Source organism: Theobroma umbraticum, unplaced genomic scaffold, assembly GCF_002168275.2.
Source record: "Theobroma umbraticum cultivar Fairchild unplaced genomic scaffold, ASM216827v3 scaffold_86.0, whole genome shotgun sequence".
NCBI classification, from domain to species: Eukaryota; Viridiplantae; Streptophyta; class Magnoliopsida; order Malvales; family Malvaceae; genus Theobroma; species Theobroma umbraticum.
Genome location: NW_018397263.1, coordinates 6,354,647 through 6,365,666, shown reverse-complemented (window position 1 = coordinate 6,365,666; position 11,020 = coordinate 6,354,647). Strand labels below are relative to the sequence as shown.

The following is an 11,020-nucleotide window of genomic DNA, read 5'->3' as shown; positions in this document are numbered from 1 at the left end:
TAATTCCAATAGTGATATCAGAGAATTTTGTTTCATTCTCTGTTTTCACTTACATTATAACTACAACACCAATATGGTCTGTTCCAAAACATCTGATTGCCATCATACACTGCAATTTCAACAATCCCCTCAACCAATCGCATACAACACATGGTAACAGCAAAACCCAGAAGCCATTTTAGGTTTTGGAACAATAGAAAACTGCAAGGATAAGCTAAACAAAAACATAATAAAATCTTCTGATTTCAGAGCCTGGAGATGAATCCATTGTTGTTTAACACCAAAAAAACTTACCATTAATCTAAAATGCACCAAGTAAGAAATGGGCAGTAAGTCCCAGGAACAGAAATACTTGTCACCAGGTACTAAAAAGCTAACATTCCATTCTGATAGGTATAAGATTCTCTACATTACATTCTAAAATATAAAAAACGGAGGCTGGCTCCTTGACAAACTTCAAACATCTTTGGCTAAACCAGACAAATCAAGATGCCCAGAATCAGCAGGTTTAGAAGAGGCTTCCTTCTGAGGATGGCTTTCAATGGGTATTCCTCTCCTTATAGATGGTGGCCCTGAAGATCCCCTGCCATAAAAATCTCCAAAGGCATCGAGGAAACTATTTTTCACCTCCTCAGCAGCATCAAAGAAACGGTTAAACCCACCAAAAAAGCGACGTTCAATTTCCTCCATGTCACTACGTAGACCAGGAAAATCAAATGAACCTTCCACATGTTGTGATCCCGACAGGAAATTCCCTCTTAGCACTTGCTCTGTGACATCATCCTCAGTGTACTCTTTGTTGGATTGCAGCACCTCAACAGGCCTAATTTAAACATACAGAAACAAGTAGTGATAAATCACATATAGTGATCAAGCTAAAGTGGAAATGAAAAAGGTGCAGTGAACATTATGACTTACTGTATCCAATTCCAGACTTAGATGACAGAATAGACCATCTCTACAGGATATTAACCATTTGTACAGAAAAAAAATAAAAAAAAAAACAGGACATTAGCCATTTCTACCAAAGTTTAGCAGCAGTCTCTACCAAGAATAATAAATTGTTATCATTCGTTTAGACTACTGACCTCTTGTCAAATCTTTGCCTAAACTAAACAAATTTTACAAGAATGAGACTGGAAAGTAAAAAACATAGTGCATACATGAATACTAGCATCTATGATCATAATATGATAAGTTAAATGAAAAGATAAAAGAATCAGATATTTGCAGTCCATTATCTTGAAGCATCAACAGTTCGGTGGATACACACATTTATGCATGTATCAATTGCATTATTTTCAATTTTATTCCATTTTCTACCGAACTAAAACCACCTCGGGTAGCTTGACATAACAATATCTCAACATATCCTCTGCACGCCCCTCCCTCCCTCCACCTAATAATTGTTACTAAACATGATAGTCCAACCATCTTTATCTTTCCTTTACATCTTATCGACATGTTGTACACTTCCTAAATTCATCCTTTTCTACTGCTGCCTGCTTTTTTCGTCTCTTCCCTGGATGAAAAATCTCAAATGAGAGCAAAAGCAGTAATAGTCTACCAAAGAAAATCATTGGATAATTCATGTTTGCATTTGTTAGATAAAAGTTAGCCAGTTCTGATTAAGCTGTTCAACATTTTCACAATCTTTACTCAAAATTTGGAACCCCAACCATGAAACAAGCAAAGCAGCTAATATAAAAAACTGGCTGAAAGCACAAATTTTACACAGTTTCGCGACTTCAAAAGAACAATAGCTGATCTCACGAAAAACATACCCAATAAAGAAATGTCATAACCATAACATATAAATAATTCCTTCTCTTTCTCTCGCCAACAAAATTACGAATCAAAATTCGACTTTTAAATACATCTGCAGTTCTATTATTTCTACATAACAAGTTCACAGTATTCAATTCTTTCGAAGCCGACCATTTAGTCGAATGAATACAAGCCTTCCTAACTAAAAGCAACACACTCTGCAGCGAATTACGATTTTCACTCAGTTATATTCCGATAAGGCTTTTACAAATTAATGATCAGAATTAACTAGTTTAGATGTTTGTTCTCGAATTTAGAATTTACCTTCCGACGCATTCTTTGAGAACTTCTTCGGTTTTCTCGCACTTTCGGACGAATTTTCCGGGCTCGACTTCTTCCGTCTTGCACTGCGACCGCACCACCTTCCTGGTGGAGCACCGATCGCCGTCGCGAGCTGTTGATTCCAAGGCGTCGCTCGGTTCGTCTTTCCACACCCAACCCATTCTTCTTCCTTGGGGTTCTAGCCTTGTGCGATTGTGACTTGTTTGAGCAGTCGTTTCTCTGTCACTTGACACCCGGTATTATACTGGAAACATGCTAAGGTTCCCGGAAAATGGGTCGTTGTTGGGCCAAATAGTGGGCCGCATGTAGCCCAAAGGATATCATCCCGAGCGATTGACGGTTTACTAGTATTAGCATTGGGCCAACTATGGATTTTCCATTTTTAACTTTTATTTTAAGTGTAGTATTTTTAAAAAATCAAATTATTTTAAAATTTTGAAATAAATTTGTACTTATCTATTGCTTATTTTTCTACTGCATTTAGTTAAGATCTTTATAATTAATTATTATAAATTAAAATATTATTCGTCATTTTATATCACGTAATGTTAATGTGATATATCAACATTTCATCGTTAATGATGACATAACATAATGATATGACTACGTACTATTTTTATTTTTTACCTGATGCATGACTTAAAAAATTATAAATAACTTATGATCAAGGGCACTTAATCAATTTTTAATTAGAAAAGTTTATTTGATTTAAAATTAAAATATAAAAACTTGATTAAATTTCAAAAAAATAAAAACTTTTTAAATTTTTTTAAATTGTTTTGGACTTTTTTAAATATTAAATCTTTACTTTATAAGAATTGTCATTTTTTTTCTCATTAAAATTGTATATCGATCAAAAAGACATTTTATTTTATTTTCATTTTACCTATGTAATGGTATAAATATTGCATAAATATGAAATAGATAACCTATCAAAATAAATCATATGAGATAGAAAATTTTAAACAGAGAATAGATAATGTTATGAACTAAAAATTTAAAAACATATTTTGCATAATATAATGATATTTTGTTATTAATTATTAAATTTTAATTGATTTTATTTTACACTATCGCAAATGTGAATAAATAAAGTAATTTGTAATTTATTTGAGCTTGTGCTTTCGTCAAGTTTTAAATAGAGAATATAATAAATTACAATATTGCAATCTTAATTTTGATATTAGCTCTATTTGATTTGAACAACGGACAATTTAATTAAGTTTTTAAATTGGAAGTAATTATGTTAGGCGTAGAATATGCATTGTATAGATTTAAAAAAATTATCCCAAACCAAAAATGATTCATTGAAATTACAAAAATGAACGTTCAGAAACTTCCACTCTTTTCTGTTGCAACTTTAGAAGCTTCTACTCATGGACTGTCCAACTTGTCAGAAGAAACTGACCCAAAGTAAAGTTCTCAGCTTTTTTGAAGTCTAAATGAGTTTGATTTAAGCTCCAAAAAAATGGAGGAGAGACATGCTCCAAAATGAGGAACGTAATCAGATTCCAGCTCTTTCGTACGGAGGCAAGGACTGACCTTTCTCGCTTATACTTCGCAAGACTTAAGCCTCTTCATCTCTCAACACTCCCCAAACCTCAACAAACAAAGAAGCCCCCACAAACCAACTTGAAGAACCAATCTGAAACATGTAGCATCCCCTCACTTTTCCATGAAATAACTGAGGTTTTAGGAGCTGTTAACCTAAGCCCAGATGACATCCCATCTGGGTTTTCAATATCCAATAAAACCAACTGTAGGGAGCTTCAGTTTATGGAAGAATCATTGTCTAGAAGGTCAGCTGTTTGTCAAAATTCCCAGGAGAAGAGTAAATTGGTGGAAAAAGAGGAGAATATAACGGTTTTGGATGATACCCAGATGGGAAACTCAGTTGAATTTGATGTGAGTCCGGTGGTTCATGAGATAACTAAGATAGTTAGAGGTGAAAATGCCTTGGTTGCCATGGAGGATCAGTTAGAAAAATCAGGGTTTTCGTTTGAACCAGATATTGTTGAGAAAGTGTTGAAAAGGTGCTTTAAAGTGCCTCATTTAGCTTTTAGATTCTTCGGCTGGGTGAAGCTTAGAGAAGGGTTTCGTCATACAACTGGGACTTTCAATACCATTTTGTATATAGCTGGGGAGGCTAAAGAATATGGGCTGGTTGAGCAGCTACTGGAGGAAATGGAGGAGAAATCTTGTAAGAAAGATATCAAGACTTGTACAATTCTTATCTCGCAATATGGGAAGTCAAAGTTGATTGGCAAAGCGCTAGAAGTCTTTGAGAACATGAGGAGATGTGGTTGTGAACCTGATGCAGCAGCTTACAGAATGATGATACGTGCACTTTGCAATGCTGAAAAATGTGACATCGCATTTGAGTTTTACAAGGAGATGGTTGAGAAGGAAATGAGCCTTGACTTGAATTTGTACAAGATGTTACTTAATTGTCTAGCGAAATCAGGAAAAAATGCTGCCGTTCACTTGGTTGCTGATAACATGATGAGGGTCTCTCAGGTTCCAGAACAGGAAGTTTATGGCTATGTACTCAAGAGTTTCTGTATATCTGGAAGAATAAGGGAAGCCTTAGAACTGATTCGTGACCTTAAGAAAAAGGATTTGTCTTTGGACCACCAGTATTTTGAGACTCTGGTTAAAGGATTGTGCAGGGCTGATAGGATTGGTGATGCTTTGGAAATTGTTGATATTATGAAGAGAAGGCAACTGGCCAGTCATAAGGTTGATGAAATCATCATCAATGGGTACTTGAGAAGAAAAGATCTTTCTAAAGCACTTGATCTTTTCAAAAGCATGCAGGAATCTGGGTACTTACCAACAGCTTCTGCTTATACAGAACTAATGCAACACCTCTTCAGATTGAATAAGTATCAGAAAGGCTGTGACTTATACAATGAGATGCTAGAGAAAGGGGTTGAGCCTGATAGTGTTGCAATCATGGCCATGGTTGCAGGTCATGTTCACCAAAAGCATATATCTGAAGCATGGGAAATGTTCAAGAGTATGGAGGATAGAGGCATCAGACCCACTTGGACAGCATATTCAATATTCATTAAGGAGCTTTGTAAAATTGCAAGGACAGATGAAATTTTTAGGGTTTTGAGCAAAATGCAGGAGGCAAAGATAGTCATTCGAGATGAGATATTTCATTGGGTTATATCTTGCATGGAGAGAAAGGGAGAGATGGACAACGTTGAAAAAGTAAAGCAGATGCGAAGAAAGTGTAAACCCCAATCACAAAAGGGTGAGGTATTCAGTAATAATGCCTTGAAGGGACAGAAGCCCCTCAAGGAGTTGGAGCATAACCTTTCAGAGCCAGAGAGGACGACAGATTATCACCTGGTGCAAACCCTTTCAAAGGCTTATAATGTGCAGGACTTGGAAGAAGTTTGTAGAATATTATCGTCCTCAAAGGAGTGGTGCATCGCTGAAGAAGCTCTGGAGAGATGCAACATTCAGTTTACACCAGAGCTTGTTGTGGAAATATTGAGAAAGAGCACTTTGTATGGTAGAAGTGCACTTAATTTCTTTTCATGGGTTGGAAAGCAAGTTGGTTATTGGCACACCACAGAAACGTACAACATGGCTATCAAAATCTCGGGATGTGGGAAAGATTTCGTGAACATGAGAAGGCTCTTCTATGAAATGAAGAGGAGAGGTTGTCTAACAACACCAAATACATGGGCAATCATGATACTGCAATATGGTCGAACAGGTATGACGGAAATTGCTTTGAGGACTTTTGCTGAAATGAAAACCGAGAGATTTAATCCAACTGCAAGTACCTACAAGTATTTGATCATATCTCTTTGCGGTAAAAAAGGTAGGAAGGTAGACGAAACAATTAAAATATTCCAGGAAATGATCCATGCTGGACATAGGCCTGACAAGGAGTTACTTGAAACATATCTAGGCTGTTTATGTGAAGTTGGCAAGCTCCTGGAAGCTAGAAGCTGCACAGATTCTCTCAGCAAGGTTGGATTCACAGTTCCACTAAGTTATTCCCTGTATATTAGGGCACTTTGTCGAGCAGGGAGACTGGAAGAAGCTTTAGAAATGTTAGATAACGTTGGGACGGAGCAAGCCTCATTGGATCTGTATGTTTATGGAAGCCTTGTCCATGGATTACTACAAAAGGGTCGATTCGAACAAGCATTGGCTAAGGTGGATTCCATGACGCAGGCTGGCATATACCCAACTGTCCACGTTTATACATCCTTGATAGTCCATTTCTTCAAGGAGAGGCAGATGGAAAGAGCTTTGGGGATTTTCGCGAAGATGAAGAAGGAAGGTTGTCAGCCAACCATTGTTACTTATTCTGCAATGATTCGTGGCTACATGAACATAGGAAAGGTTGTCGATGCTTGGAATGTCTTCCATCATATAAGGCTGAAGGGACCCAAGCCTGATTTTAAGACTTACTCAATGTTCATTAGCTGTCTTTGTAGAATAGGTAGATCCGAAGAAGCCATGCAGCTTTTATCCGAAATGCCAAACTCAGGGATCCTTCCGAGCACTGTCAATTTCCGAACAGTTTTTTTTGGACTAAATCGACAAGGTAGGCATGATTTAGCTCAAATTGTATTACAACAAAAATCCGCTCTAAAAAGTGAACGCAAGCTCTAAAACTTTTATCCTTGCAAATAAATTATTATCATATTATTATGAATTTAGCAATTCAAGTAACTATTTCCCACTTATTGAAACAAGCACTTGATCGAATTCAACGGCTGTACCCAGCAAGTTCAGCTGTCAACAAATGACCATGAAAAGAACAAATTTACCATCCAATCCAACGTTTTGGCCTTCATATTTTAGATCACTTCATGCATGTTTAACTTCCATGGAACCAAGGAGTCTTCAACCAAATTTTACCTGAAAAATGCAAGAGGTCCATCAAACATTAAACATAGAGGATCAATCACCAAACTGAACTGTTGAAAATGAGACAAAAACTTATGAATGACTGTCCATTGGCTACTATCATAGTGATGATGGATTCAGCAATTTGCTTGTCTAAGAACTGATTCTAAATGGTAACTTATGACACTGAATTAAAATAAACTAGCAATCAAGATGTGGTCATAAGCATTCTTCTTCAGGCAAGTAAATAATAGATGCCAAAGGATTAATAATTGAATCTGTAAACTTAAATCATAATGAGATCATGTAGCTAACGCCCAAGTGTGCCAACGTGATATTTTGTAACTAGTACAGTGATGCATATCAACTAACAAACACAAGACAGAACCTGAGGTGGAGCAGATTACGACATTCAAGGTTCTCGACTAAAAAAAAGAATGACTCACACTCATTGTTAAGTTATCATCTCCTAGAGCTTTAAGGTTGTCAACTCCATAGCAACATTGCTAGAGCAGCAAGAGCCTGAAATTAATATAAAAAGACTTAGAAGCATTCTCAAATTAACCCAAGACTATGTGCTTTACTAATTAAGATCAGACCCATAATTTCCAACCATATATCAGATTGATAACCAAGGGGATAACTCAGTTGTTGCCAATCTCATAATCACCTAAAGAATTGGTGGTTTAGTATGGAAAGATCAGGTCCAAAACATCAAAGAGATGTTTTGTCTTACAACCAAATTTTTTAAAAAATATATATCCATAAAAATAAGTAGAAATAACATAACTTTTGACCTAGACAAAAAGCCCAGCGTATAGTGAATTACTAAAACTGTAAAAAGATATCCAGCACCTATGTTAAAGCTTCTTCAAAATTTCTTCATTTGCACGCTGGTAGTACGTCATTCTCTGGATACAAGTCACAGCTTCATCAAAATTCCTGCTTCGGTATGCATTTGCAAAGGAGCTGGACGATCCTTCCAATTTCTCCTTCATCTGCAAAACACCAAACCAAAAAAATGAATACACAAGTTTGGCAAAAACTGTTATCGTATATAAATTCCATTGAAGAAGCACTTGAATTGGGACAGCAAACATCCAAACACCAAGCTTTACTTATAGACAACTTGGGAATTGAAGTACCCACCAAGGGGTTTTTTTTTCTGTGAAGTAAAAAACAATACAAAGGTTGGATTAAATATTTTGATATGTGTAAGTAGCACTCAAATTGGAAAAGAACACCAAAGCTTGTAGAATTTAAGCAACAGGTGCATGTGTTGAGGCAGTTTTAGGCAGCAGTCCTATGCAGGAAACCTACATAATGCAATGAGTAATTTTCAAGATTGTTGAAACTAGCCATCGTCTTCCACACTTCCTCTAGCAGTCTACAAACATTACAAACATACAGGCTATGAATAGTTGCCATTTAGGTAACTGCTGCCATACCTGCTTGAAAATGAATGATCCAAGTAATAGATAGAGAAGAGAGAAACATTGTAATCCTCTCATGATGACGTGACAACTTTATTCTAACAATGCAGGCATGAAGCTTGAGAACTCTTATCATACCTGAGATTCGATCTGATTTAGAGCTTGTGAATCCATGGCCTCTTCTACAGCTTCCCTAATTTCCATAATCTGCATAAAATAGAAATTTAGAAATATATATTATTTTAGAACAAAAACCACTAAGGAAAGCCAAACATCTAAGAATGAAAGAATAGACCTTCAGATGTATCAATTACCTCAGTGAGCAACTCTGGATCCGAAACCGTCTGTTCCTCATCAACATGTACTCCTTCAAGCCTCAACTGTTAATGAAAACAGCAAATTTCCAGTTCACAAAGAATTCGAATGCAGAGAAAAGCATAATAAAGACAATATAAAAGAAAAGAGTTTGAAGGAAAGCACCATGAAGAGAATCTACTTTCTTTTAGCACTATCACACTGATAATCCAACTCAATCAGCTCATGAACCAGATGCTATTTATACCACAACCAACCCACCAATTAAAGTTAAAAACATAGACACTCAAGACCACAAATACTACTTACTCTAAATCATCTTGATTATATTATCTATACAATATAGTCACTTCAAGTAAATACAAATAACAGGATTACAAATGCTTATAGAACTTCAGAAACCGCATAACCGCGCATCACTTATTGTTAAACGAACACTTACAATGTATATTGCCCTAGCCAACGGCTTGCTAAGTGTGCGGTATGCATCAATAACACGAGCAGATTGTTCTGCAGCATATTCTCTCTCTTTCTAACAAACACACAAACTAATTATAACCAAAAAATAAATTCAAATTCGAAACCAAACTATCTGAGTCATTTACTTGTTTATTTGGTATTAAGGCAAACTTGAAACAAACCTCGGATTTTGAATGAACAAGGTCAGGATGCAATTTTTTCTGCCAATCTTTATACTTCCCTTCCAAACCAGCAACTTCAATTTCATACTTCTTTTCCCTGTTAAATATCGACACACGGAATAAAAACATGCTAGGAAGAAGTTTTTTAAAATAAATTGAAATTAGCGGAAGAAAACTCACAGTCCAAAAATCTGGAAGTAATCGACGGAGAAATCAACGGGCTGAATGCTCCGGCAGGAATCGCAGTACAAGAACGGCACCATTCCAGCGGCGACGGCGTCACAGTTCCAGCACCTTTTCGTTGTAGCATCGACTTTCGCGGCGGATTGCGAGCAGAAACCTTTCGCGGAAAATTTTAAATTTCCGAGGCCGTAGTGTAGGGGAAGAGAAACCCTGGAAGAAGTTTCCAGGGGAGAGGATGAGGATCGAATTTGTGAATTTGGAGAGTAAGGAGTTAAATGACATGTCGTTGGAAGAGCCCTGCGTGCAATGGTGGAAAGAGGAGTCCATAGCTTCTTCGTCTGGTACATTTTTTCCTTTTCTTTCTCTGCAGAACGTACAGGGCTAGAAGCTTTCAGTTAAGGCGTTTTTTTCTTTTTTTTTTTAATAATACTGCTATTTTAAGTTCCAGAAACAAAAATAAAAAATAAAAATAAAAATTTGTTTAGTGTAAAGTAAATAAATAGTAAGTTTAAATCAAAAAACATAATTTAATGAAACAAAACATTTGACTTTACATTTAGAACTATTTGAATTTATATATAATTATTATTCAAAATAAATAAACAAACAAACATTGGCGTACAAGAGCATGACAACAAATATACTAGTAAATACAAATGTTTCTAAATTATGAAAATTGAAATATTAATAATTTGTAATATTAAATTATAAATTATTTAATATTATTAAAATTTTAAAAAATAATTTTAATGATAAAATGTCTATTTCTAAGCTTTAATTGAAATTTTAAATGAATTCGTTAGTTTTCAAAATAGATAATTTGCCCATAAAAATAACTTTCGCTGAACACATAAATCTATCCATCAATCAACCGTTAATTTGAAAACTTGATAATATTAAAAAAATAATTTAATTTTTTATTAATTTTAAAAATTATTATTATATAATTTTAAAAAAATAGAAAAAAACACTGATTGTTTTTATATAAGTAATTTTTAAAACCAATAAAGAAAAAAAGGATATTTTAATCTTTTTTATATTTTTTTTAACAATATTTACACTTTTGGAACTGATTGCACATTTCTAATACTAATAAACTTGTGTAAAATTATATTGAAAAGTTAAAAAGTGAGAATATTTTATCTTAATTTTAATGAAACTCATTTAATGCAATTAGAAATTCTTATTTACAAATTAGATAAATCTTATTAATATTTAAAATAAAAATTTTAAAAATTAATGAATAAAGATATTATTTTTTCAAATTAAAAATTTTATTTTGCCAACATTTATAGATATATTATTGTAGAGGGTTCTTTTGATTAGGGAGAGAGTACGTGTTGCAATGAGTGAATTGGGATGTGCTAGAGGGGACAAAGAGGAAGACTGAAGCAGTTCTTGAAGCGTAAGTGCTTTGGATGGCAGGTGATAAAGGATGAGAAAGGTAAAGAAAGCGAC

The 11,020-nt window shown here is 34.9% G+C and overlaps 3 protein-coding genes across 4 annotated transcripts; 1 reads left to right on the top strand and 2 right to left on the bottom strand.

Moving 5' to 3' along the window:
* Positions 1-215: 215 nt before the first annotated feature.
* On the bottom strand, positions 216-2,312 carry LOC110420476 (Mal d 1-associated protein). Its single transcript, XM_021433798.1, has 2 exons — positions 2,092-2,312; positions 216-823 (listed from the first exon to the last, which is right to left on the bottom strand). Exons 1-2 carry the CDS (start codon positions 2,268-2,270, stop codon positions 457-459), a joined length of 546 nt encoding a protein of 181 aa, XP_021289473.1. The 5' UTR covers positions 2,271-2,312; the 3' UTR covers positions 216-456.
* A 1,186-nt stretch (positions 2,313-3,498) lies between these two features.
* LOC110420744 (Pentatricopeptide repeat (PPR) superfamily protein) lies at positions 3,499-6,756 on the top strand. The gene has a single exon (XM_021434114.2). It carries the CDS (start codon positions 3,601-3,603, stop codon positions 6,751-6,753), a length of 3,153 nt encoding a protein of 1,050 aa, XP_021289789.1. The 5' UTR covers positions 3,499-3,600; the 3' UTR covers positions 6,754-6,756.
* A 48-nt stretch (positions 6,757-6,804) lies between these two features.
* Positions 6,805-9,978, bottom strand: LOC110420745 (DNAJ heat shock N-terminal domain-containing protein). Of its 2 annotated transcripts, XM_021434115.2 has the most exons (8): positions 9,560-9,978; positions 9,380-9,476; positions 9,181-9,270; positions 8,738-8,803; positions 8,562-8,630; positions 7,846-7,988; positions 7,437-7,512; positions 6,810-7,002 (listed from the first exon to the last, which is right to left on the bottom strand). In XM_021434115.2, the coding sequence occupies exons 1-6, from the start codon at positions 9,907-9,909 to the stop codon at positions 7,851-7,853; spliced, it is 810 nt and encodes a 269-aa protein (XP_021289790.1). In that variant the 5' UTR covers positions 9,910-9,978; the 3' UTR covers positions 6,810-7,002; positions 7,437-7,512; positions 7,846-7,850. The 2 variants fall into 2 exon arrangements, with proteins under 2 accessions (XP_021289792.1, XP_021289790.1); XM_021434117.2 differs by lacking the exon at positions 9,181-9,270 and having other exon boundaries at positions 6,805-7,002.
* Positions 9,979-11,020: the final 1,042 nt, after the last annotated feature.

Bases quoted from the DNA above. Each gene is read 5' to 3' on its own strand.
- LOC110420476 (XM_021433798.1), bottom strand. From the start codon at position 2,270: ATGGGTTGGGTGTGGAAAGACGAACCGAGCGACGCCTTGGAATCAACA. The intron at 824-2,091 runs GTAAATTCTAAA...TGTTTAAATTAG, and splicing joins CTCAAAGAATGCGTCGGAAG to GCCTGTTGAGGTGCTGCAAT.
- LOC110420744 (XM_021434114.2), top strand. From the start codon at position 3,601: ATGAGGAACGTAATCAGATTCCAGCTCTTTCGTACGGAGGCAAGGACT.
- LOC110420745 (XM_021434115.2), bottom strand. From the start codon at position 9,909: ATGTACCAGACGAAGAAGCTATGGACTCCTCTTTCCACCATTGCACGC. The intron at 9,477-9,559 runs GTGAGTTTTCTT...GATATTTAACAG, and splicing joins TACTTCCAGATTTTTGGACT to GGAAAAGAAGTATGAAATTG. The intron at 8,804-9,180 runs GTAAGTGTTCGT...TTTCATTAACAG, and splicing joins TGGCTAGGGCAATATACATT to TTGAGGCTTGAAGGAGTACA.